At 42.1% G+C, this 25196-nt stretch overlaps 1 protein-coding gene across 1 annotated transcript in view; it reads left to right on the forward strand.

The window, feature by feature from the left end:
* Window positions 1–25196, forward strand: part of LOC138200256 (neuronal PAS domain-containing protein 3) — a 268641-nt gene that overhangs the window by 134937 nt on the left and 108508 nt on the right. The window contains 1 exon segment of the mRNA XM_069152828.1: window positions 16205–16287. Coding sequence (XP_069008929.1) covers window positions 16205–16287 — 83 coding nt within the window.

Below are 25196 nucleotides of genomic sequence, written 5' to 3' on the forward strand. Positions count from 1 at the left end.
AAAAGGGGGGGGGGAATCAATTCCTTGATTCATTCTTTTATTCGTAGGTTCATTTGTTGGCTGACTCCTTTTGTCAGATTGTGGTTTCGACCTTCTCAGTGTTTCCCTTCCTCCCGGGACACGAGCCAACTTTAAATGACTCTCTGGCACTCATCTCCCTCTCTCCTTCCCTCCAGCCTTTTTCCTTCTCTACTTTGATTTCGATGTCTTCTTTATCTACAACTTCATTTCCCGGTCCATCCTTTCTTCCCTTTCTCCTTTCTTTTCCATTTTTTTACGGCTTGTTTCCCATTTCTTTTCTTCACCTCCTTTGTCCAACCCTCCTTTTCAATCTTTTTGTCTCAATTTGTCCTTACAGCCATCCTTCCCTCTTTACTTTTCTTTCCTTCTTTCTCTCTTCTGATCCAATCCTCCTTACTGTCTTCCATGCATCCTTCATACCTCTTTTTGTCCCCCATTTCTGTCACTCCATGCTTCCCTTCATCTTTCAATCCTTACTTCGCTGTTTCCATCTCCTCCCTTCACCATCTCCCTTCCTCTTCTCGTCTTCTTCTCATCATCACACACCTTCCCTTTCTTCCCGGATGTAGTCCTCTTAGCTTTTTGTCTTCTTCCTTCCTGTCTTCCATCCTTTCCCCTTTTTATAGGCTCCTAATTTTCTTTAGCTCATTTACATCCTTCCCTTCATGTCTCCCTATCTTTTCTCCAATCTGTCCTTACATCCCTCATTCAGCCTGAACTTTACCTCTCTTTTGATCCATCCTTCCCTCTATCCTTCCAATAGTTCTCTCTTCTTGTCGTTTCTGCTCCTCTTCTTCTTCTATCTTTCCCTTTGTCCTGTTATCTATTAGCTTTATCCTCCTTATTCTCAGTCTACTGTCTTGATCTTTCTTTCCCACACCTACTTCTTTTCCTCCGACTCTCCTTCCATCCTTTCTTTGTTGTACTTGCCCACCTCCTACTCTCCCTTCTCATCCTTCCTCCTCCGCTTGTCCTCCATCACCTCGGCCGAACAGTAAAAGCCGCTCTGGCAGCGAATCCTCTCCGCTATAAAAGTTGTGACATTGAAACGTCTGGAACTATTTTAAGCTCCGGTTTTTACTTCCTGGAACCGAATGAAATCACTGAACACCAGCAGCCAAAAACTCTGCTCCCTGCCAAACCTATTTATACCTTTTAATTCATCAAATGAAGACATCAATCTTTGAAAAACGAGCTATAAATAATATATTTTAGACCATAAATGGCCTCCTTGGGGAAATAATTTGACAACTAAACTTAAAGAATCAAGCATGTGGGTTTAGTATTGCTGTTCAGATATTGTAAGATGAATTTCAGGTAACAAGGACAGGCAGTGAGATATTTTTGAAATACGTTGCACATGGCAATTATAAATATCAATTTGAAAGGGATATTTATTCTCTTGTTTCTCCCACCTTTCTGTTTTTTTTTATGGTTGTTAACCACCATACCATAAATAGTTGTTGTTGAATGTTTGTTGTTAGTGGCAGGATGTGAGACTTTAGTTTCGGATAAATTGTGTAGTGAGGCTCAGAGCTTTTAGTTTCACTCTTGCTTTCTGCACTCCTCTATAGACACACACAGACACACACACTCACACACACACACACCATGTTGTTCACATCCAATGAAATAGTTGGAAAGAGCTTTGTTTCCTTCTTTGTCTCTCCGAAACACTGCAGGTTTGTATTGTGCTGCAGTTAATAAAGTGTGTGTGTGTGTGTGTGTGTGTGTGTGTGTGTGTGTGTGTGTGTGTGTGTGTGTGTGTGTGTGTGTGTGTGTGTGTGGATCAGAACAGAAGATAGGGACTGGACTCTGATAAGGACTGCAGTAACTCTCTCTGCTCTGCAGACTCTCTGCTGGTTAAGACACCAGAGCGCTTAAGTTCCCGATTTTCCCAGCAGATCTGGCTAACATGAGGTCAACGTCAGACTAAATGTGACTAAATGTCATTTCAGTTTGATTGTCAGACTGCTCACCGTGACTCAGCAGATGTAGCATGTCGGTATAAACCTTCCCAAATCTGTCGCGACAGGAAAACAACTCCAACCACCTCCGAGCAGCAACCCACATGCTGAAAATGTCATGTTTTGACAAAGATTTGGGTCGTGGCAATAAGGCAGACCTGTTTACTTATTTTTGGACCCTTTGCATGGATAATGCAGTACAGTAAATGTACAGTTGTTCCACCAAAACAAGTCGTCACCCCCCTCCACCCCCCGACACTAAGGACATCGTTGCTGCATCCTACACTTGGCATCGCACAAAAGGAGTGTTACTGGCTGATGCAAACAAGCCCCCAGCACAATGTTACGTGTGCAAGCAGACCGTTCTCCAGTTCTGGCATCGCACACTGGAAATAGGTCCGTCTCTGCAAAAAACTAACATCACAGAGACAAGTCTAGGACAGTAAAAAGAAAAAAGTGGATTTGTCAAACAGATTTTTAACAATGTTATCATCACAACTGATAGAAATGATGGTTAAAATGATAACAACAAACCCCAAGCTGTAATAAACTCCAGAAAAGAGAGGGTATGATTTGTAATCCAGCTCCTTGGAACTTTGGACTCTGTGATTATGTGGTTTATACTTTGCGGTCAACAGATTTTCTATTTTGTAAATGTGCAGTTATTAACATGATCACGGTCTTTTTCTAACCTCAGCAAAGAGTCCCCCGCTACGTCGCCGTGACGACACATTAACTTAAAGGGAGTGTTTTAACTGCTTGACCGCAAAGGATCTAAACTTTGGTCTTCATCAGCATCCAGGACGTTTCAATACATAGACATCAGTGTTCAGTCAGACTGTATGTGGCTCTGGATGGCATGCGTGCACGCCAATGTGGTTTTTTTTGTGAGTTGTCAGTCAGTGAAGGATTATGTCCAATGATTGATGTACTTTACACCATAAAATACAATGATTTATTCTAATAATAAATCATTCTGACAGTTTTTCCTTCTTCGTTCCCCTCCGGTAAAGGTTGCCAGAAATCTTGACTGTGCAGCTGACCGTACCTTAATCAGAATTTATTTGCAAATGTTACGCTCCTTTCACAACTTTAACCAAAGTGCAGCATTGGCCAGTATTAATATAGCGATGGTATTGTGACTACGAGTTTCCAGAGAATTTTTGGGTGTGCGACAGCAGCTGAAACGTCCTCGCAGTGTCTAGAAAACTCTCCTGTCTCTGAATCAGAGCTGAAGGTTTAATATGAGCCACCGTGACTTTTCTGCTGCTCCAACTCCACATTTAAAAGGAGATGATTTGGACCCTGACGGCTTATAATTAATTAACATCCACCTCCTCCTCCTCCTCTTCTCTACCTCGGTCTCTCCATTTCACTTTTTTTTTTTTGGTTCTCGCTCCGCTTGCTCCTGCTTTCTTCTCGATGCCTCTTCCTTTCTCCTCATCCCTCTCTCATCCCCTCACCGGTGGCGTTCAGCCGTTTCCCATCAGACACAAATGTTCATCTCTGCAACTTAATTACGCTTAAATGGGGAATTAGGCTGAAGACGGAGATATGGAAGGAGGAATGACGAGAGGACATGAAACCGGAAGGGATGCTGGGGAGAGAGAGGCGAAATATCTCGTTGAAAGTCATGGAAATCCTCCTCCTCTCTCTTCATCCACAAGAATTCCCCTCCGTTGAGCCCTCCTTTTCTTACTTTGTCAATCCTTTTCTTGCATCACCCCCCACCCCGTCTCTCTCCTGTCTGACAGTTGGTCAGAGATCATTAATTTTTACTGCTGAGGTAGTTTCCTCCGCGGATCGAGAGTGAACACTTTCAGGATCGGTTTCTACAGTTACTGGGCTGTAATCAGAGGTAAAACGAGGTGAAAAGACGACTGCCGCTCACTCGTTTAAGTGCTACTATTTGAGCCGGATTACTTCCAAAATTTGCAATCAAACGTTGTTTCAGGAATGCCTGAAGAGTCGGCGCGATCGCTCCGAAATGCTTTCGACTCATTGGGAAATTTGTCTGGGTCTTGTTTACGTTAATGGTTAAGAAAGAAGGCACTTTAGAGGAGGGCACTTAGAGCTGCATCCTTCACACAGTTTCATCTTGTCAACAACTTGAACTGGCCTTTGCTTCAAACGGGGAATAATTCAACAAAATATATCAAGGATTTGGATGACGGACATTGAATAGTGACACCAAAGACCAACCCACCGAGATGCCAATTATTGGTTTCTAAACTGTTGCTTTGAAGCAGTTTGAAGGAGGTCGGGTTTACAGATAGAAGTCGGACTTTCACCACAGGCGTCCCATTACAATCCAAGCAAACGGCGGACAGTCGACCTCAACAGTGCTTTGTGTTTCGTACTAATACGATAGAAACCATAGTAAATATTATCTATCAAACCTCAGCATGTCAATATATAGTACAGTTAGCATAATATAGCTAGGTCAGTCAATTTTTGCCTGTGAATGCTACTTGGTGTCAGGATTGTCTGACTTTGAACTTAAAAAAAAAAAAAAAAAGGCTTCCATCAACCTCAATTGCCTTGAAATGAGTCATTGATATTAATGGTCGCCAAAGGATAAACAACAATATACTCCCCCTCTCCCCCGTGGGTTTTCATTTAGCACAATCATCAGGATGGTATCTCTGATGAGCGGTTTGTTGTGAAATTTCATCATTCCTGATCCCCAGAAATGTTCTTCTTATCGTTGAAATACAATAGGAGAAGTAGAAAAGAGATGAAACGAACTACATCAATGAACTATTCAAATAGACACGCCGAAATTCCAAGACGCACGCACACGCGCGCGCACGCACAGGCCGAGCCCTGCAGTGCAGTTATTATGTGTGGTGACAGTGTGACAGAGAATAATGGAGACATGTGGCCTCGTTCACCTCTGTGTCTGTTAAATTAATGACTAACAGCTTCACTCTAAACTCCTGCAGCTCACTCCGTCTCATGTTACAGTCCAGACAAATTAACAGCAGATTAACACCGAGGAGAACAGCAGTCTGTCTGCTCACTTCATTTGCTTTAGCAGCCGGAGTCTGAGATACCCTGATATGCCAAATGAGGTTTCTATCAGACAGTGATGCTCTAATAGTTTGCATCTTAAATTTGGCAGTTTTAATAAAGAAAACAACGTGTTTTCAGCCTTTCTTTTGAAGAAATGTCAACTGTTCAGGTGGAAGTTAGCGTCCAAAACAACACTCAGTTGGGGAAAACGCAAAGATTCCCAAGACCCACAAACATATGGTATTTCCCATGAAGAAGAAAATACATGGCTGCAGGTAAAATCATCCAAAACGGATCCAGAATCTTAAAGTAAAATGATCCTAGTTTCAGCTCTGTTTGAATGTTTTCATTCATTTCATTTGCTGGTTTCAGGTTTCAATATCCACAGGCTTGCCACCATTTAATCAAGGAAATAAACACAGTTATTTATCTGTTTTACTTTTAATTCAACCTGGAGTTCAGAGCTTTGAAGAGATCCAAAGCTATTTAAAAAAATATAACTTGACTTTTCCTTCAGGTGTCTGAAATCGGTGGGCGGGACGTGGCATCGTCGTGTTTCCAATCAGATCGAATCAGAACCACTGCTCGCTCCCCCCCATCACATCCAAATATGGTCACTACTGGCTCTAAACCACTCCGAACTAGCAAGATGGCGCCGGTCAAAACCTAAAATTGAGGCTTCATAACGGCCGTTCACAAATCAATGGATGACATCACTGTTGGTTGCCCCTTATTCTTAACAATTTGCGGTTTTACATGTGGAGAGAAAAAACTGTTTCATTCAGTTTCGTGTTTGTAGAGATTTCGTCCGAGACGTACGGTTCTCCGTGGTGACTTTTTTTTGATGAGGACTAAACCGGAAAGGATGAGAGGACGGTGGAAGACAAGCGGTGGATCGTCCTGTGTTGGCGTTCAGCGCTGGCAGGTTGACTCGTGTTAATCCTGACTGTTGCCGGTCCGCGTACACTCCCACTGCGGCCGTCCACCGCCTTGTTCCCTTCACGCACAGTAGGCTGCCGCTTAATTAACGTGCTTGTGTGTGTGTGTGTGTGTGTGTGTGTGTGTGTGTGTGTGTGTGTGTGTGTGTGTGTGTGTGTTCACGCGTTCATGCCCCTTTCCCACGTATTATAGTGTTCAGTCGTTCCCAGTGCGGGTATTCAGGGGCTTGTTCAGTTCACCACTGGGGCATCGGGGCCCCTACCTAATTACAGTGTGTGTGTGTGTGTGTGTGTGTGTGTGTGTGTGTGTGTGTGTGTGTGTGTGTGTGTGCGCCCAAGAACATATCTGGCTTTTGTGTGTGTGTGTGTGTGTGTGTGTGTGTGTGTGCGCGCCTATGGTACAGTAGGCTGGTTCCTAATTACTGTCTGCTCCTTGTATTCCCTCAGTGCCAATACCTTCCTGCCTCACTGAACCCTCAGTGTGCTCAGTGTGTGTGTGTGTGTGTGTGTGTGTGTGTGTGTGTGTGTGTGTGTGTGTGTGTGTGTGTGTGTGTGTGTGAGAGAGTGTGAGTGTGAGTGTGAGTGTGGAGAGAGCGAGGGAGCGAGAGAGAGAAAGAAGCCGATCATGTACTCTGACAAATTCAGACACAAGAGTTGCCTCAAATCTCAGGAGGCACTGGACTGACAGCATACACACACACACTCACACTCACAGTCACACTCACACTCACACACTCACACACACACCCAAACAGACCACACACACACTTAACCACACAGCTTCTGCAGGGTGAGGACACGTCTGTCTGCTCTCTCTCAGTGTCACAGTATTTCATAACGCAAACATACCTGCCCACTTTGCTTCCCCAGATTAGGATCTCATTTTAATGAAGACATTAATATTTAAAAAGAAACTGAAAAACCTCTGTTAGGATAACGTCAAACAAACAAAGTGTAAGAAACAAAATACAAAGCAGAGCGTGGAATTAATGCTTATACCGTTTCAGTTGGAAAGTGAAAGCAGAAAGGAGCCTGATCAGTCTTTAAATCCATTTCAAAGGAGATTTGAGCAATTTTTAATGGCTGTCTGTGGAAATCACATAAAAACAAAAGCATTTTGTAACAGATTAGGGAAAGATTGTGAGTTTAGTGAAATGTTAATGCAGTGAATGAGTTTTGCTTCCTTCTAAAATCAGTGTTCCAACCACCAAAATGCTGTAAATGCCTGAACCATGTCCCAAAATATAGTCATGGATGGATATTGTAGGAAATTAGGCTTTTCTGTAAATGACAATTAATATTTCCTTATGTAAAAAAAAAAGAAAAGCAATGGACAAGTTTGTTGTTGTAAATTAGTCGCACAGATGTAATTTTAAGGCTTACCATAACGTCAAAACTGACTCCCACTCGTTCATCTTATTTCAACACCTGTTGATTGATCAGCAGCTTCTGCACGCTCAGTTGTGAAATAGTTATCGATTAATAATAATCACAGTTTAATGGACCAATTATTTCAGCTGCATTTGTATATATTGTTAAGTAAAGTCATTTTTTTTCATTACAAATCATCACATTTTAAAAGAGTTCCAAATGATTTGTGTGCAAACGTTTTCCTCTGTAAAGTAACCAAAGCTGTCAGATTGATGTAGTGGAGTAAAATGTTTAATATATCCCTCTAAACTGTAGTGAAGAAAAAGTTTAAATGGAAATAATTACGCATATATGCAGTACTAGTTTAGCTCCCCTACTGCTGTTCCTGTGCAGGTGTATTTGAAGTTTAAAGGTGAAAGCAGTTTCCAACCCTCTGCCGAATTTTACTGGTTATTTCTCCCCAAAATGTTTTTTTTTCTCTCTCTTTATTGTTTTCCATTTTTTTCCCCCATGTTTTCCTACCTGTCCATTCCTTCATCCATCCCGCTATCCTCCTCCTCATCCTCATTTTTCTTCCTCCTTGTTGTCACTCTGTTGCTTTACCTATCTCTCTCTCCCTCTCTCTCCCTTTCTCTCTCTCTCTCTCTCTCTCTCTCTCTCTCTCTCTCTCTCTCTCTCTCCCTTTCTCTCTCTCTGTCTCTCTGTCCTCCCTTGTCCTTGACTCCCAACACACACCAGCTGGCACTCAGCCAAGTGGAGAGACAGCAGAGATGATTGTACACTCACACACACACACACACACACACACACACACACACACACACACACACACACACACACACACACACACACACTTGTGTAATTGTGTATGTGTGTGTGTGTGTGTGTGTGTGTGTGTGTGTGTGTGTGTGTGTGTGTGTGTGTGTTTGTGTGTGCGCAGAAGTCTGGAAGCGACAGCAGAGGGATGTCATCCAGAGAGAAAGAGAGCAAAGCAATGAAGTTCAGCACAGAAAATGGCAAAGAGACGAGAGAATGGAGACATAACTGTAGTGAGACAAAGGGTGTGTGTGTGTGTGTGTGTGTGTGTGTGTGTGTGTGTCTTTGTGTATTAGTTAATTGAAGTAGCTTCAGAAAGAGATGAGGAAATTACATTTCTCTTTTTTGGGGCATTTAAAGTGGTTTTCCAATTGCAGCCTGACATATAAGTTGCACATAAGCCACATAAAAGCCATAGAAAAAGCAATGAATCATTAGAAATATATATTAAGTAACTGTGCAGAAATACCATTAATAGCAGAAAAAGTAATAAGCAAAAGCAGTGAAATAGAGGAGCACATGAACCCAATTTCAAATCCCTTCTCCTGGCATTGATTTAAATCCCTAAAAACTCATCAAAGCTTATCAAAATGTACCTTATTGCCCGTCTTTACGAAAATAGTCTATTACAACACCTGCTTTTACTGGTGATGCCGCACAGATCCACCTGTCAATCACCCGCTCCGTCCTACCCTCACTCGGGATCAAGACCTCGGGTACGCCGCGTGCAGGGTCAGGCATCGGGGTGGGGTGCACTGCAAGGTGTGCCAATCCCCGGTGACTCAGACAAGCTCTAGGGACATGAAATAAGATCAAATAAGTTTTAAAAAAAAATCCGTCTTAACTCTGAAAACATATCCCGTATGTGGTGAAATGTTCCTAATGTTTTGAACTCTTTTCCAGAGATTTTTGAGTTGTAGCCAATGAAAGTATTCAGCAAATGACAGATAACCTTCAGTGTCATCTTCTAACCAAATGTTTTTTTTATATGCTGTTTTATATGAGCATTTGTTATTACATGACAAAGCCCATTGGATACACTCAGAAAGCCAGTTAGTGAACCTTGAGTTCAGAATATTTAATCACAGGCTATTGTCATAATGTGAAAGAGGAAAAACAAAACATCTTCGAGCTGGCTCGTCTTCATTCCCTTTAACTCAACGCAGAAATACAAGAATAAAAGTTCCCTAAATAATATTGTGAGCAAACAGAACCTGTCATCTGACTGTGACCTCATCAACTCCAGACACACACACACACACACACACACACACACACACACACACACACACACACACACACACACACACACGCACACATTCAACCCCGGCTCTTGATTTCTAGTTAAGTCAGATCATTGAACGATAACTGCTGAATTATTCAACACAAGTGGAAAAATTACTGAGCAATTCTGTGCTCATTTGCCGATGTTACCGACTCGGGATTTCGCCGGTGAAGCGCCACAGACGAGTTCGCTTAGCTCCGTTTCTTTCTGCCTCTCAGAAATCCTTCTGAACATTAGTCTTGTCTTGTTGTAATGCGTAACGTTTTTGGGAGTGAAAACCACACTGGAAAACACTGGAACCATGCGAGATTATGATGTTTAAATTTTTTTTTTATTTTTTTTTAAGTCATATATATTTGTCTGTCTGAGGAAATTCTTAATGAAACTTTCTTAGTTTCATAAAAGCTGCGGAGTTATCAGCATATCATCACGGCATTAAACTGACACCTCTCTGCAGGGCTGCAGGGCGCTTACACTGTAAAACATCTCAGTGCCGAGCAGTAAAAAAAAAAAAAAAAAAGTATTACTGAAGGAGTTTAAACAGTGGAGTGATGCAGGTTTAGTGGAGCGCCTCTGTCTGAGTTAATCGGCCCAAACATCTCATTCTCAGTCTCTTTTAGGCTGACTGGCTCTCCTTTACGAGACGAGCTGTAAACTTTGGCAGAAAGAAAAGCCTCCCATTCTGTCGTTTAACGTCAGAGGAAGACCACAGAGCTTTATTATGGAATAGGCGGGTGGCGATCCAGCAGTTACACCGTTTACGATCATCATCAAATAGGAAAAAAAAATAAGAAAAAAAATGTGTATAATGTACAATATCAGTACATCAGACTGGGTAGTTTTGGCTTTTCTAAAGGTGCACGTGTATTTCCACTTTTAATAGGTTTTCACCATTTTTATGTCCTAAAATACACAGAAGAAACTATCCTCACTGGAAAATCAACAACGTTGGTTAATTGTTTAAATTCTCAAAGCAACTGGTAGTTGCATTTTTTTAAAGGACCAGTATGTAGGATTTTCTTAGGATCTTTAAGGATCTATTATCAGTGTATAACCTCCTGAAATTGTCCATCCATCTTTCACATCCCTACATCTAATATATAAGTAATCAAATATGTTGCTCAGTTCAGTTTTCGTTTTAAAGCAGCAGATTTACTGGGTCTGCTGTGATCAGTAGCTCACGAGCTAACCAAGCTAACCAAGTGTCGCCGACATTCAGTTTTCTATCTTAATCGTGAATGGATAAGCATTTAGAAGGTTTTATTGCACAACAATTACTGTAGTTCATCTCACTGTTTGTCCAATGACATCAATGTTCCACAGGGAACACAGTGGCCGCCATTCAGTAGAAGTTAATTTGACAAATCCAAATAACTGAATGTGATAAATTTACTTTTTATTCCTTAGTTCCTTTTTTTTTTTTTTTTTTTTTTTTTTCTTTTGAAGAACCAGAATTTAGAGGGAAGGCTGATCTGTCTGAGGGCTCGTTTGCACAGGGCGAGTCAGACGGTTAAAATTTGATGACGGTATAAAGAGAGAGTTCATGGATTATTAATCCAAAACTGGTCATGAAAAGTTAAAGCGGCTGATAGGCTCCTTTAAAAAAAAAAAAAAAAGAAGAAGATACTAATTAAAACAAATGTCTCCAGTGCTGATGACTTTTTAAACAGCCCGGGGAGGCTGTGTTAGAGAGTCTGATTAACAGTGCAACATTCAGCCTTTTTCTTTAAAAAAAAAAACCAACAACTCCCCTTCTCTTTCCCTCTTCCTTTTATCCTCCACTAATTTCCATTTTTCTGTCATTCCTTCCCTCCAGTGGTTTCGTACAGTTTAGAGAGCGCCCCGATGTCACTTCCTGTCTCGCTTCCGTGTCAATAGCTTCTCTTGGATGCTATCCTCTCTCCTGGGGTTTAGGATCTATTCATTTAATGCAAACGAGTATTCACTACAGCACTTGTCAAGCTAAACAAAATATGACACCGCATATTCATATACACGCACGTGCATCCTTATGTGCGGCCGTACGAGTTACAAACTAAAAAAAAGGTGTCCAAAATCTCCACAGTTAGGAAATGCGACGCCACTCTTTGCCGCAATTCAATTAAAAATGATTGATAAGTCTCAGAAATTTGATTATTAAAGTTATGGAAATATGCAGTATGACGACATAACAGTGTGTCTGAGAGAATCGGCTTTTGATGCTCGCAAAACCGGATTTCATTCGATCTGTTTGGACCAGAAATGGCTTTAATACCTCAAAGCTCCAATTTAAGATTGCAACAATTATTTTACACATTTTATTTAATGTTTATGTTGCTTCAGTTTGAAAAGGGTTCCTCCACCACACTGTTTTGGAGTCTGCATCTGCATCAGCACAACATCTGGTGCGGCCAAAGGGCTGGATTGGGATTGAGCCTCAATCTGGAAACCCCCCCCAGGGCTAGCCCCTCGCATCCCCCCCCCCCCCCCACACACACACACACACAGACACACTCCCCCTCCCCACCCCTCCCCTCACTTTCCTCTTTTTCCCCTCTTCATCCCTGAAGTATTTTGTTCTGTCTTGATGAATTGGCTCTGACATTCTGCCAAAATGGCTGCCCTCTCCTTCTCTCTCCCCCAGTGTTCTTACACCTACCACTAATTGAATTGGCAATTTCGGTAACAGTACAGATTCCCACTCTTCACTCTCTCTCACACTTCTACCAATTCTCTCCCCCCCCCCCCCCCCCCCCTCTCCGATACAGTCGGTCCTCAGGCTCCGACCAACCGGTAGTCTGGAGGTTGTGTCGTCGTCCCCCGCCCCCTCCCCCACCCTCTTACTCCAACCTTCCTGCAGCAAGAGTGAGCGGGCAGTGGCTCTAAGCCTCCGTGTGCACACACACACACACACACACACACACACACACACACACACACACTGCGGAGGGATCCCTGGTTTGTTGCCAATTTCATATTAAACAAGAAAATAAATTAACAACAGCTGTAATGTTTGACTTTGAGAGACCAAAGTTAAATTGACTTTCCAATAAGATGGTCACACACACACACACACACACACACACACACACACACACACACACACACACACACACAGTAACACACATGCACACACAGATTATTAGTTTTGAATAATTTCAACAAGTTAGGTCTTTGACTTTTAATGATTTCACCAGTTTATGTTCGTCAGTTACATTTTTTTCTCGTGTCTGATTCTTTCCTCTGAATTGATTCGTCACTTTTCTGACATTTCTTTCTCCCGTTATTTTTCTGCCTTCCCTCTTCTAAAAATGGAATCATTTTGTTCTCTATTTTGCAATCTTGCCACCGGTTTCCCTCCATTCCGCCTCTGTCCTTGCCTCCAGACTTCACATTTCCTCCTCCTCTCATCTTTCCATCTTTTTTTTTCTGTCCCTCGTTTCTCTCCTCGATTCTTTTGCCGTGGATTTTTCCATTTTTAGAATTGTTATGTGTTGATCTTCCTCATCCTCCTCTTCTCCCTTTCCCTCCGTGCCACCTTCCATGTTTTCTCCTCTACTTTCCCCTCTTGCTTCCTCATCGTCATTCACACTTGTTCCTCCTCTTCTTCTTACTTAGTCATCCTCGTGCTCGTTTTATTCTCTGCTCTTCATCCTTATAGCCTTTGTTTGTTTGCCTTCCTCCTCCTTCGCCTCCTCTTGTTCGCTTTCCATGACCTCTTTCAAAATGTACACTCTCCTGCTCACCCTCCTCATCCTCCTTCACCTCCATCAACTTCCCCCCCCCCTCACTGTTTTAGTTCTTTCCATCTTCTTTTCTGCTCCTCTTCCTCCCCTGACTTCTTCTTCCTCCATCTCCATAATGTTCTAGTCCTCCTCCTCACTGTCCCCCCCCCCCCCCCCCCCCCCCGGCCACTTCTTTTTCTTGAATGTTTTGAACCAATTTACAAATTTTCTCTGCAAAATAATCGTGTTTGAATGTTTCATCATCATCATCAGACTTAGAACGTGACATTTGTTTTCTCCCTACGAGATCAGGATGAGTTCCTCCGTCCGTCCTCCGTCCTCGTGTCCTCGTCCACCCGCTCTCTCGTCTTTTCTCTCTTCGCTCCTTTCATGCGCAGTGGCATTTCATTACATCATTAATTGAGCCTAATTCAGCTACATCTAACCCCCCTCCCCCCAATCACACACACACACACACACACACACACACACACACACACACACACACACACACACACACACACACACTTACCCCCTCCCCCCTCCAAAAAAAAATGAAAAACTAAAAAAAACAGGGGGGGGGGGGGGGTCAGCGTTTGTGTTGGTCCATGTTTAAATTCGGTGTAATGAGGTCTGCGGGGACACGAGGACGGAGGTTGTGCGGAGAGAGGAGAGAAACTACCTCAGGGCAGAAAAAAAAAATCTTTCTTTTTAGAGAGCTGTAATGCCCCCTCTGCCAGCCTGTCTCACCGTCCAACGCTGTCTCTCTTCTCCTTCCCGTCTCTCTTGGCCTGGTCCACTTTTTTCTTTTCCTTTTTTGTGACCCTTTAACTCATCACAGATATTTAAGGTTTTTTTTTTCTTCTGGCTGCCTCAAAGGCCAAAGACGTGGACGTCTGCAATGAATCCAGTTTGCTTTACATTTAAAGGGTGTTTTAATTGAAGTCGAAGGGAGTTTTCTAAGTTCTGAAGTTCATGTTGACGTGAACGGCTTTGAGCGTTCGTAACGTGGATGCTTTCGTGGACGCTCGGTGCGAAACGAACAAGTGCGGCGTCTGTTGAGATCTCTGCGTTTGTGACCTATTTGTACAATTTGACTGATGCACCTGCGCTTGGCACGTGGCGGACGATGAAGAGGACTTTTTCAAATTCAAATTGTCTCCCTCTCGGTGTCTCGTGCTTTTTTTTTTTGGTCTTCCTCTTTGTCTTCTTTTGGGGAAAGAGACAGACAGTTTTACCTGAGGGCAGGTTTTTCACATCGCTATTTCCCCCCTCTCTCTCTGTCTCTCTCTCTCCCTGGCTGCTGTACTCTCTGTTTTTTCTCTGTAGAGAGAGTTTTGCCCTCGGGGTAAAATTTTAGAAAGCTATAAACCATTTCTCTCGCTCTCTTCCTCTCTCTGTCTGTCTTGTCTGCATCTCGCCGTCTCTCTCTCCCTCTCCAGAGATGAAGGGTGATGGATAGAAAGATGAGAATAATAAAAAGGGGATAGAGAGACACGAAAGAGACGAGAGAGAGAGAGAGAGAGAGAGAGATGCCCTCTTTGCTTTCCATCACTGTGTGACGTAATCTCTCAAAAGGTTTGGTATGTTAACAGTTGATGGGTGTATTTAGTAAAAGCCTTTAGCACAGGTGGAAGTGAAGCCTCCAGCACCCCATTGTTTAGATATGTTTGTGCTTTTGATGCAATAGATTGCACAAATGTGTGTAACTGAGCCCAGTTTTCGGAAGGCTCTCAAGGCGCACTCGGATGATCACATGCGAAGTCTTGCAAATAATAGCGTTAAGATTAAAAAGGGAGAAAACTTTAGATTTTCAGAGATGTACTGTTTGAAAAACCCCTCCGACGGCTTTGTTTGAAGATACAGGAGAGAAGTACAGTGTCAAACCTTCCTTTCTTAATCCTTCGTCTTGGTAAACATTTGAAGAGGGAACCTTTCCATACTAATGAAGTCAAACTGGAAGTGGAGCAGATGTTACTCTACGTGTAAATACTGTATGCTCATGTTTTGTTTGCATAGCAATGTATTTATTACTCTATACGTTATATTGTATAACACTGCCACAATATTCAAACGTTTTACTTTGTCCCGCACTCTAAAGTAGCTGGACCATATTGTAAGTTTTATGCAGAATTTGAATCTGTTTTTAGAATTTATTTCATTAGACATAATTTTTTAAGTGAATGACTTATTACAAAATATGCAGACTGACTTCAAAAATCTATATTTGGCTTCAGCAACATCCCTCTTTAGTGCCCAGTAAAAGCCTGCTAATGTTAGAGGGGGTCCACATTTCTTGGTACCACTTTTCCATGAGAGTATACTGGGGAACAAAAAGACTAAGTGATAAAAAAAAAAAAAAAGTTCAGAAAACACAGTTGAATTTAGCAGAAATACACAAGAAACTGTTTTTTGTTTTTTTTGCATGCGACAAAATCTGTTAACCAGTGTGATTATGTAATCCGACTACGCTTTGCTCACATGTTGTTTTCTCTTGCTTTGCCAGATTGACTTCACTGACTGAGACTTGTTCGCGTTATTAGTGCCTCGTGTTCCCAAAACGATGCATCGCGCTTCTCGTTCTCACTGGTTTCAGTGAGCACAGCTAACATTGCTAACCTGTCGCACTAATCCAGACTGTTCAGAGCTGACCTCACTGGTTCCTCTTGTCTTGTGCCATGTGTGTTTGTCATGCTAGGCTGTATAAACGTGAGTGTGTGTGTGTGTGTGTGTGTGTTTGTGTGTGTGTGTGTGTGTGTGTGTGTGTGAGAGTGTGTGAGAGTGTGAGTGTGTTTGTGTGTGTGAGTGTAGCTTTGCTCGTATCAATGTGTCTGAGTCTCACCGGTCTTCTTCTGTCCTGTCCTGTGCTTTCTCTCTCCTTGTACGTGTGTGTGGCCTTGTGTGTGTGTGTGTGTGTGTGTGTGTGTGTGTGTGCGCGCGCGCGTGTTTGTGTGTGTGTGTGTGTGCGCACGTGTGCGTGCGTGCGTGCGTGTGTGTGTGTGTGTGCGCGTGTGTGTGTGTGTGTGTGTGTGTGTGTATGTGTGTGTGTGTTTGTGTGTGTGTGTGTGTGTGTGTGTGTGTGTTTAGCTATCGGTGCCCAGCGGAGGAGGAGTCCCGGCGCCGCTGCCTCTGACATCTTCGAACCTCACCTGGGCAGCCACATATTACAGGTAGGAACAGCTCAACGGTGGCTAAAAATGTCTTCATCTGACTTCATCTTAAGACACAGGTTTTCAAATGCGTTTTTCCAGTATTATGTTGCAGGTTCCCAGAAAAAAATGCACTCTGTCGAGCTGGATGCACACACTCTGGATTCAGTACATTTTTCAACTGCTCTTGTTTTTTGTTTTTTTTATGAATAATTTCCAGTTATTGTTTCACTGTTGCATCACTCAACATCATGCAGAATCAGTATACTGTACACACACACAAACACAAACACACTCAAATCCTTCATGTTGTGTATAAATCCCGCTTCTTCACTAAATTTACATTTTCTATACACTCATTTTTGGTTTGTTTGTTGCCCGTGTGAAGTTTGTGTTGATCCAGTATCGCTCTGAGTTTGGGCACTTTGGTGGATTTGATTTGAAATTTCTCCAGAGCCAGAAAACTTGGTAAAGATAGTCATGATTCCCAGAGGAAGTCATTCATGTTGTAATAATTTTATGATTTCTTATGCAAGTCCATCGACAGGCCAAAATATGCCATTTCCACTCCCTGCAAGCTCTAAAACATTGTCCTCTTTTCACACTGTGCTTTACAGATTAGATCTGAACTAAAGATATCCTAAAATATCCAATTTACAGAGGATAAACCCTTTTTAAATCACATATTAAAACGTTCTTTCCTCTGGCGCCCCCTTCAGGACCAATTTGACATCTCTCGCCCCAGTCGCAGTAATGCTCTAAAAACAGCCAAATTGTCTTTTAAACTTCTCCTTATTTCAATATTTCTGTTTTCCAGTAAGCCTGACAGGCCTCACGGTGCCCTGAGTGAGGCCGTTAATGAATAAGAACTATCAATTCTCTAGTTTCTGTTATTCCTAATTCCTGAACCCCGAGAATATTATAGTCTGATGTCCAAATCCTGTAAAATGCCGCAGAATGAGGATTTTACACCAGTTTATTATCTGAATTATTCCTTATGATTTGCCTTTGAGCCTTTCAGAAGCTAAATTATTCTTCATAATGTACCTTTACGTTATTAGCGCAGTGATTCCTCATAATTCACCCTCAGATTTTTCACCACAGCCAACTTCAATTATTCCTCAACATCCAGTTGCTGCCGCGGTTAAGCTGAATTATTAAATGGAATTATGAAAGTATGATAATGACTGGGTTATCGCTGTTCGCTCCCTGGGGTTTATGTGTGTGTGTGTGTGTGTGTGTGTGTGTCTGTGTGTGTGTGTGTGTGTGTGTGTGTGTGTGTGTGTGTGTGTGTGTGTGTGTGTCTTGTAGTTTTAATCCCTAGCATGCTCCACTCCTTATCTGTTTAACATACAGCCCAAAGGCTGAGCTTTTAACATCACAACCAGGCTGACGCGATACCACAGCTGATAGAGGCTGGTAATCTGTTCGTGTGCATGCGTGCGTGCGTGCGTGCATGCGTGCGTGTGTATATATGTGCGTGCGTGCGTGCGTGTGTATATGTGTGTGTGTGTGTGTGTGTGTGTGTGTGTGTGTTATTCGATATGCACCATTTGTAAATGCGTGTACATTTCTGAGATGATTTTTGAACACCAGCGAAAATGTTCTTTTCCATTGTTGCTTGTGCATTTTCAAATATCAAAATATAATCTGTGTGTGTGTGTGTGTGTGTGTGTGTGTGTGTGTGTGTGTGTGTGTTTCAGTTACACCTGATTATTATTATTATTATAATCTCGTTGACACCAGACACTACACGATGGGAAAATCCACACTTTTCTAATCTCCTTGTCCTTTTTTTAAAAATTTATTTATTTTTTATCCCTTTATCATATTTGAGGATCCTGACAGAAAAATCCCTCACAGATATGAAAAATGTATTACCAACTCAAAACACCTGCCGCTGTTTGAAATAAACCGACACTCGTCGATCGTAGCAATAAGAGCAGGTTAATGGTTCCGGTTAGTTTTGAGTAACGGTGGCGAGGACGGACCGGATAAGACACATTAATGATCGCTGAGAAGTCGAACTGTGGGCGTAGTGTATGGGGAGGCTTCATGGTAAATGTCGTACACCAACGAGAGAAGGTCAGTTGACCGTTAATTGGACAAAACAAGCATTTCAAAGATATCACCTCGGGCTCTGAAATTTTAGCTCTGTTGCGTCGGAGTGCATTCTTTGATGTTTGGATCAAATGACAGCACGGGGGTCAAAAGTAGGGCTGTCACAAATGGCAATAGCGTGAACCGAATCCTAGTTAAATAAGACAACTAATGCCGCAGAAGAGTCATGTTGGGGTGTTTGCCTTTGCTGCTAAATCCGTGATGTTATTGTCGATGGATGCTCATCGAAATGCCGTTGGTCGTCTAATAGAAGTTAGGCTTGATAAGGCTGAATAAAGAGAGAACAAGGGATCAGTGTAATTGTATTATCAACACACGTGTTTTTACTCGTGTTTAGATTAGGTTTAAAGTGCAAAAAACAACCCGGTTATTTTCAGGGAAAGGCCGATGTTTGGTTTAAGATAGAGTCCTTTCGTCGTCATCGCTACAATAATAAACATGAGATTAAAGTTATGGAATAAATGTTAAAACTACTTTTTATCATGAAACGGGAAACAAATGGAGTTCCCCTGTGTTCAAGTCCAATGTTTTAATGATCCGTCCATCCACCCCGACCTCCTCCTTTTGTGGTTTTATAACTGCATCACCTCCCTTATTAATGAACCAGATTCTGCAAATTCATTTGTAACTATAGCGGTAAAATATAGTGGGAAAAGTACAATGTTTGCTTTGGAAATTTAGTGGAGTTCAGGTTAAAGGAGCAGAAAAATGGAAGTACTTCCAAATGGCTTTCCACAGTGGCTTTTCAGTTCGCAAGAAATGGGCTCTTATTTTTTGCTTTAAGTGTGCGTATATTTATATTACTTTTCAATCGTAAATAATAAATATGTAAATGCATGTTAGACTCATTGTAGTTGGATTCCTCTGCTCAGTTAAGTGCCTATATAACAGTCAATATTGTTTCGTTAACCACATAAGCAACTTTAATTTATGTTTAAAAAAAAAAAATTCTCACAATCCATTCAATCAAACCAGCTGGTTGTCTTTTTCTACTCCTCATCTTAAAAGCGCTCTTCTTGGAGTGGATACGACTCACTTTGGTTGTTCTGGCTCAGAAAAGCTTCACTTTCCAGTTGCTCTCATGCGCGTTTGGAGTAACTGCAGTGCATCTTGCAGCAGTTTTCAGGTTCACATTTTGTTTGCAAAATAGCATTTGTCAGGGCTGAACATCGTCGCGTCACATGCAGACTTCTGTCATTTTGGTCGGAAGAGGTAGTTCAGCTAAATCGAATCAAAGCCCTCGATGCAAACACTCTGTCTGAGTGACCTGCTGGCAGCTAGAGGGCGCTGTTCCCAAACTCAAGCCACTCAGGACTCCACGCATTAGTGCCGCGTACAGCTGCTTCTGTTACAACTCCTTATTGTTGCATTTGTTCTTTATATGTCCTGCTTTAATCCCGCAGACAGCTGCAAGGGGCGGACTGAGCGTGTCGCCGTGACAACCAACTCTCCCTCTTCCGCCGCTCTGCACATCATGTTGTCATGTGCGAGTGTTAACACGGGGCTGGAACAAGCCGAGCCACCGCGCATTCGCTCACGCTGCGCTGAGCACCGTCGCCGTGTCGAGCCTTGTGTGTGTGTGTGTGTGTGTGTGTGTGTGTGTGTGTGTGTGTGTGTGTGCGTGCGTGCGTGCGTGCGTGCGTGCGTGCGTGCGTGCGTGCGCGTGTCTGCGTGTCTGCGTGTGTCTGCGAGTGTTAACACCCGTGTTCTGATCCAGCAGCTCGAGACTCGAAAGCATCCCATAATACCTTGTTATAATCCCCGGAGAGTTGCTATGACAACCAGATGAGGCAGATGTGAGATTGGAAGTGACACAAACAATGTGGACCTCCCCTCACCTGGAAGAGGGAAAAGCAGCGTGTGTTTTTATGTGTGTGTGAGAGAGTGTGAGAGCATGAGTGTGTGCAAAGTAATGAGTGTTGCTCTTAGGATGTGTCCTTAATATAAAGACTCCTTTTCAAAGATGACCTGCTTCCAATTACTACATTTTGTGTCATGTTGCACACGCCGTCTTTTTTTCTTTTTTTTTTGCATACTTTGTTCTGTTGCATACTTCATTTTTAATGGATAAAGTTGTCCGTTCTCAAACAATCTCCACTCAATAGCCCATATTGATTTTTAACGATTTAAAAATAGTTTTTTATTATAAACTTGCTGTTACCATGACAACGTATTGGAGGACTCGCAGCTCTTTTCAGCTCTGTAGCCGTTTTTGTTTGTACCATTCCTAAGTGCAACATTCAGAACTGACCCGTTGACCAACAAGTGCATAATATGTCCGTGTCTGGTTGAGTTGACCTGTTTTTTTTTTTTACTGAAGATCATCCCTAATGGAGCTCTGCTAACGTGGCAACAAACAAACCACGTTTTATATATCTTCTTTAGGATAAAAGCATCCCACCGGTTTGCCACTGGGAAGTGCAGCAACAACAGCAAGGGATGGTTTGTTTGTCATTAGCAGAAAAAGTAATGCTGAAAGTGCAAACAGGAGTCGAACAAAAGGACTCAGACGGACTAAGGAGATCGTCACCCGTTGGTTTCCCGAAGAGCAGCTCACATGGCCTCAAGTGGGCATTCGAGGAACTGCAGTTTTTGGGGCGCGGTGTTGCAGTTTTTAATGGACTCAGTTCCATAATCAGTTCGAACAAACTGCATTGCAAAATATCGTATATTTTGAATTAAAAACATAATTTGTGAACATTAAATATATCAGTTTAGAGATCAAATTCCCCTCCAAAATTATCTTTGTGATTTTTGTGTCAGGTTTTTAATATTAAATCCACTTATGATTCCTTTTCCTCTTAGCGTCCACATTTTTGGACTTTTATAAACACAGACGGGGTGATCTGAAATTTCACCTTAGAAGAATGACCAAATTATAGACAATTTAGGCTGTGCACGGATGTGATTGGATATCGGATCGTCGTTATATCGAATTTCTTTATTTTATTCGACATAAATTAATCTTCTCTCCGAGTTTGTATAAACTAAACGTTCACTCACCACCACGACAAGCATGCGCTCTACAGGAAATAGCATTCTATGTGCACACATGCACCTGAGTGTGTGTGTGTGTGTGTGTGCGCGCGTGTTCGCGTGTCAGCACGTCTCCTCTCTGTACATATATCATCCCGAGTGGGTTCCCTACATGGTTGCAAGTGTGTGTGTGTTTGCGGCCTTTTCAGCGGAGGAGGAAGGCCGACGTGTTGGCGGCAAATTGGCCTCATTAATCTCCCGCTTAATTGATTGTGAGAAGTTTGAGGATGACATTTTAAGAAAGCGTGGCAGACGGGGTGCGGCGTGATTGATTTGGCTAAAACGCAGCGCTAATGAATGCCAGCCAGTCGCTTAGGTGGTAGAGACCAGACACTAATTTCAGAGAGATTAGGCCAGAGAGGTTGATAACGCTTAATGAAGAGAGAGAGAGGGAGCAGTCATTAAACAGGATGTAAAGCTCCGTGTGTACCCCCGCTGTCAGGTCTGCGCTGCTCTGTGTGTGTGTGTGTGTGTGTGTGTGTGAGTGAGACCAAGTGAGTGAAGATTGTATTTGTATGAACTTTATTACTCATCAATAGAGATCAGTGTCAGAAAAAGCACGGACTCTGCAGGGATGATTCGTCGTCGAGCTTTATTGGGCGGAAAATTTTAGTTTTGAAAAACAAGTGACGCCCGAGTTGTCGATGTTCAACAGCTTTTTTTTTTTTTCTTTTTTTTTTTTTCTTTTTTTTTATCAATGTTACCATCTAATCCTCTAATCGAATCTGGATCCTCTTAAATCCCTTATCTGACCTATTTAACTAAAAATAATTTGATATTTGTGGGATAATTCCGGTTGTTTTTTTTTTTCGACAATTTGGGTTTCATTTTCAAAGTTTTTGCTGTAAGTTACACAGCATCTAGACGTTGCGCTATCATGTGTTCGCATGCTAAAGTACGATGGCAGCATGCAACTGACAACTTGTGAAAGTCAAAGGAAAACTCTTTTTTTTGTTTTTGTTTTTTTAAACCTGGATGTCTGCAGCTCTCAGGTACAGTAAAACGGAAGCAGTTAGACGGCTGCTCAAGTGTGAGAGAAAATATTTAATACAGTTATCATATACAAAACCTTATATAACTAACACGTAACATAAACCCTATTAAATAGCAATGTAGTTTAATAATTTGCTCCTTTGACATTTGTTACTGCTGTCGTAAGGTCTTGTACTGATATTTGTGACTTAAGTTAAAACCCATAAACACACTGTTAAACCCATCTCTACTGTTTCAAAAGACCGCAAACTCATCGAATACCAAATAAATCTCACCAAAGCCCCACGTGCAACGTTTCTGCATGCGAGAGGATGTTTTTCATCTTTGATTTTATGTGTTAACATAAAAAAGGACACTTCTGAACTTTATTTGGTGGGTAATATTAGCAGTTTCCTAATGCTTTCAGTGTTTTTGCTATGCTAGGCTCACACATCCTGGATTTTTTTTAAAAAAATATCTATTTTCTCAGGCTGTGCTTTTAATGAACAACGCTGTTTGCTTGAAAATGCATTTTAAAACAACCGACTTCTTCGACCAATTTTTATTTGGGGCGACATAAGGATGCAGTCACGTGCAGGGTTTTTCCCTAACTTTATTACATTTGCTGTAGGCGCCTAAACTTAACCATGAAGAAGTAACAATGCTGTTGTCTTTAGAAGTGAATATTAAACTTTACCCCCCCAAAAAAATGAAGCTGTCAGTGAACACATTACTGATATGTTCAGTAGCAACATAAGCATTTCTTACCAAATATGTTAATTGACTGTTTCTTTATAACATTTATAGAAAGTCTGGTTGCAATAGTGTTTCTCTTCAAAACGCATTTGCGGTTTCAAATACATTTTATAGAATCATGATGGGAGATGAGGTGGTTAAAGAAGGACGCAGCTGCAGAGTCTTATTATAAACATAAGGATCCCTTCGGAGGTTTTTTTGACGGCGTTAACGAATTTAAAGATCACCACAAACATCAGCACAACAAATCCGCAGATTTCTTGTTTAAGTTGAGCCGGTCAGGAAGTGGAAGGAAGTTTCATTTTTGTTGCTGATGAAGTGTTGTGGTGATTTTTTTTTTTTTTTTGTCTGGACTTTGAGGAGCAGATTGATGTTTGGTGTTTTTACAGACAGCATGTGCTGTTTGAAGATGAAGAGGCGGCGGACAGACGGACACTAATTAAACAGAAGGGGGGCGGGGAGGGGTGTGTGTGTGTGTAGTAGTAAAGTAAACTGTGCTGAGTTTGTCAAAAAAAAAAGTGTGAAGAGTTAGACAGTGATTGATGAGGAGAAAGACGGCATGTGTTTATTTTTTAATTTTTTTTTGCTTTAATAAAGTCAAAAAGTGAACCGCCGGAAAGAGAAAAAAAGACAAGAAAAGACTGTCATTTTCTTTGTGTGTTTCTTTGAGGCTGGCAGAGCACCTGGCAGAGAGAGAGAGAGTGTGTGTGTGTGTGTGTGTGTGTGTGTGTGTGTGTGTGTGTGTGTGTGTGTGTGTGTGTGTGTGTGTGTGTGTTTGGGGATGAGGGGAGTGGGGGTTCACACCTGTTACACACACACACAGCCTGTTTTCTTGTGCGTGTGTCTCCATGTGAGAACCAAACTCACAGCGTGCAGAGGACGGCCTGTTTGTCTGCAGCAGGGAGACAAGAGACAGAAGGGAGACGGGAAGACGAGTAGAAGTAGGCTGCACACAAAATTCACGCGTCAGTATCGCCGTTGGTGTCGAGGTCTATGGACATAAAACAATAGATTTAAGAAAAAGCACTTCATTTGCAGTCATTTTGAAAAAAAAAAAAGAAAAAAAAAAAAAAAGAAACTTTTACAAGTGTTAGTGACCATAGATTTACAAAGTAACGCTTATTCAAACAGGTTTCACGTTTGTAAAAATACATTTGTTCTTTCAAATCTAAATGAATGCAACAAAACTTGAAAGTCCTGCAGTCGTGCTACAGATTACACAATGACTAAAAAGACGTTGATTTGAAATGGTACAGATTGAATAGATCAAGTGTAGATTGAAGTTTTATTGACGAGCACTGATCAACAGCAGCAGTTGACGTGATGAAGAAAACCCCAGCAGACTTGTCCCGTTTGATCTGAGCAGAAGCGTTTGAGTCACCTTCACCTGCAGCTGTTAACCAACCGCTTCACTCCGCGGCGTGTAAAACAGATGTAAGGTGCCCGTGGGTTGTCACGGCGATGAGGGGGGAATTAAAGACGACAGCGACGGCGCGCGGACGCGACACTGCTTTCCTGTCAGCCCCGTCAATCAAGCTGTCAGCCAATGAGTGTCACCGTAGGTAAAAATTAGACGAGGAGACGGAGGGATGACAGGACGGATCTGCTGCACCCGCTGGATTATGGCGAATATTACTGTGGCGGTTTATAAAACAGAAAGGGATGAGTGTGTGCGTCATCTGACGGGGAGGCAGGTCCGCGGGAAGACAAAGAGGAAGTCAGACAGGTGAGACGCAGCGCGATGAAATAGAAAGTGACTTCCAGACGAGGAGGGATTCAGTGAGAGATTTAAAGGGACATACCGCAGGTTTTGCACGGTGTAGCTAATCTACTTTTGACTTTTTAGTTTGACTGTTTCAATTTTTTTTTTTTTGGAGGATGCATTCAAGAAAGTTCCAACATCTAAGATTGAGGTTTTTCTGTTTGGTTTCCCTGTTAAAAAAAAAAATCTGAATGTCTTTATTAAGTCTAAAAATGTACAACAACTCGTGCATATTGGGTGAATCTGAAGGCCTTCTCAAAAAAGAAACGGACAGACATCCCAC

This window comes from Embiotoca jacksoni, unplaced genomic scaffold (assembly GCF_022577435.1).
Source record: "Embiotoca jacksoni isolate LCO1_2020_lvr unplaced genomic scaffold, fEmbJac1.0.p SCAF_18, whole genome shotgun sequence".
Lineage (NCBI taxonomy): Eukaryota > Metazoa > Chordata > Actinopteri > Embiotocidae > Embiotoca > Embiotoca jacksoni.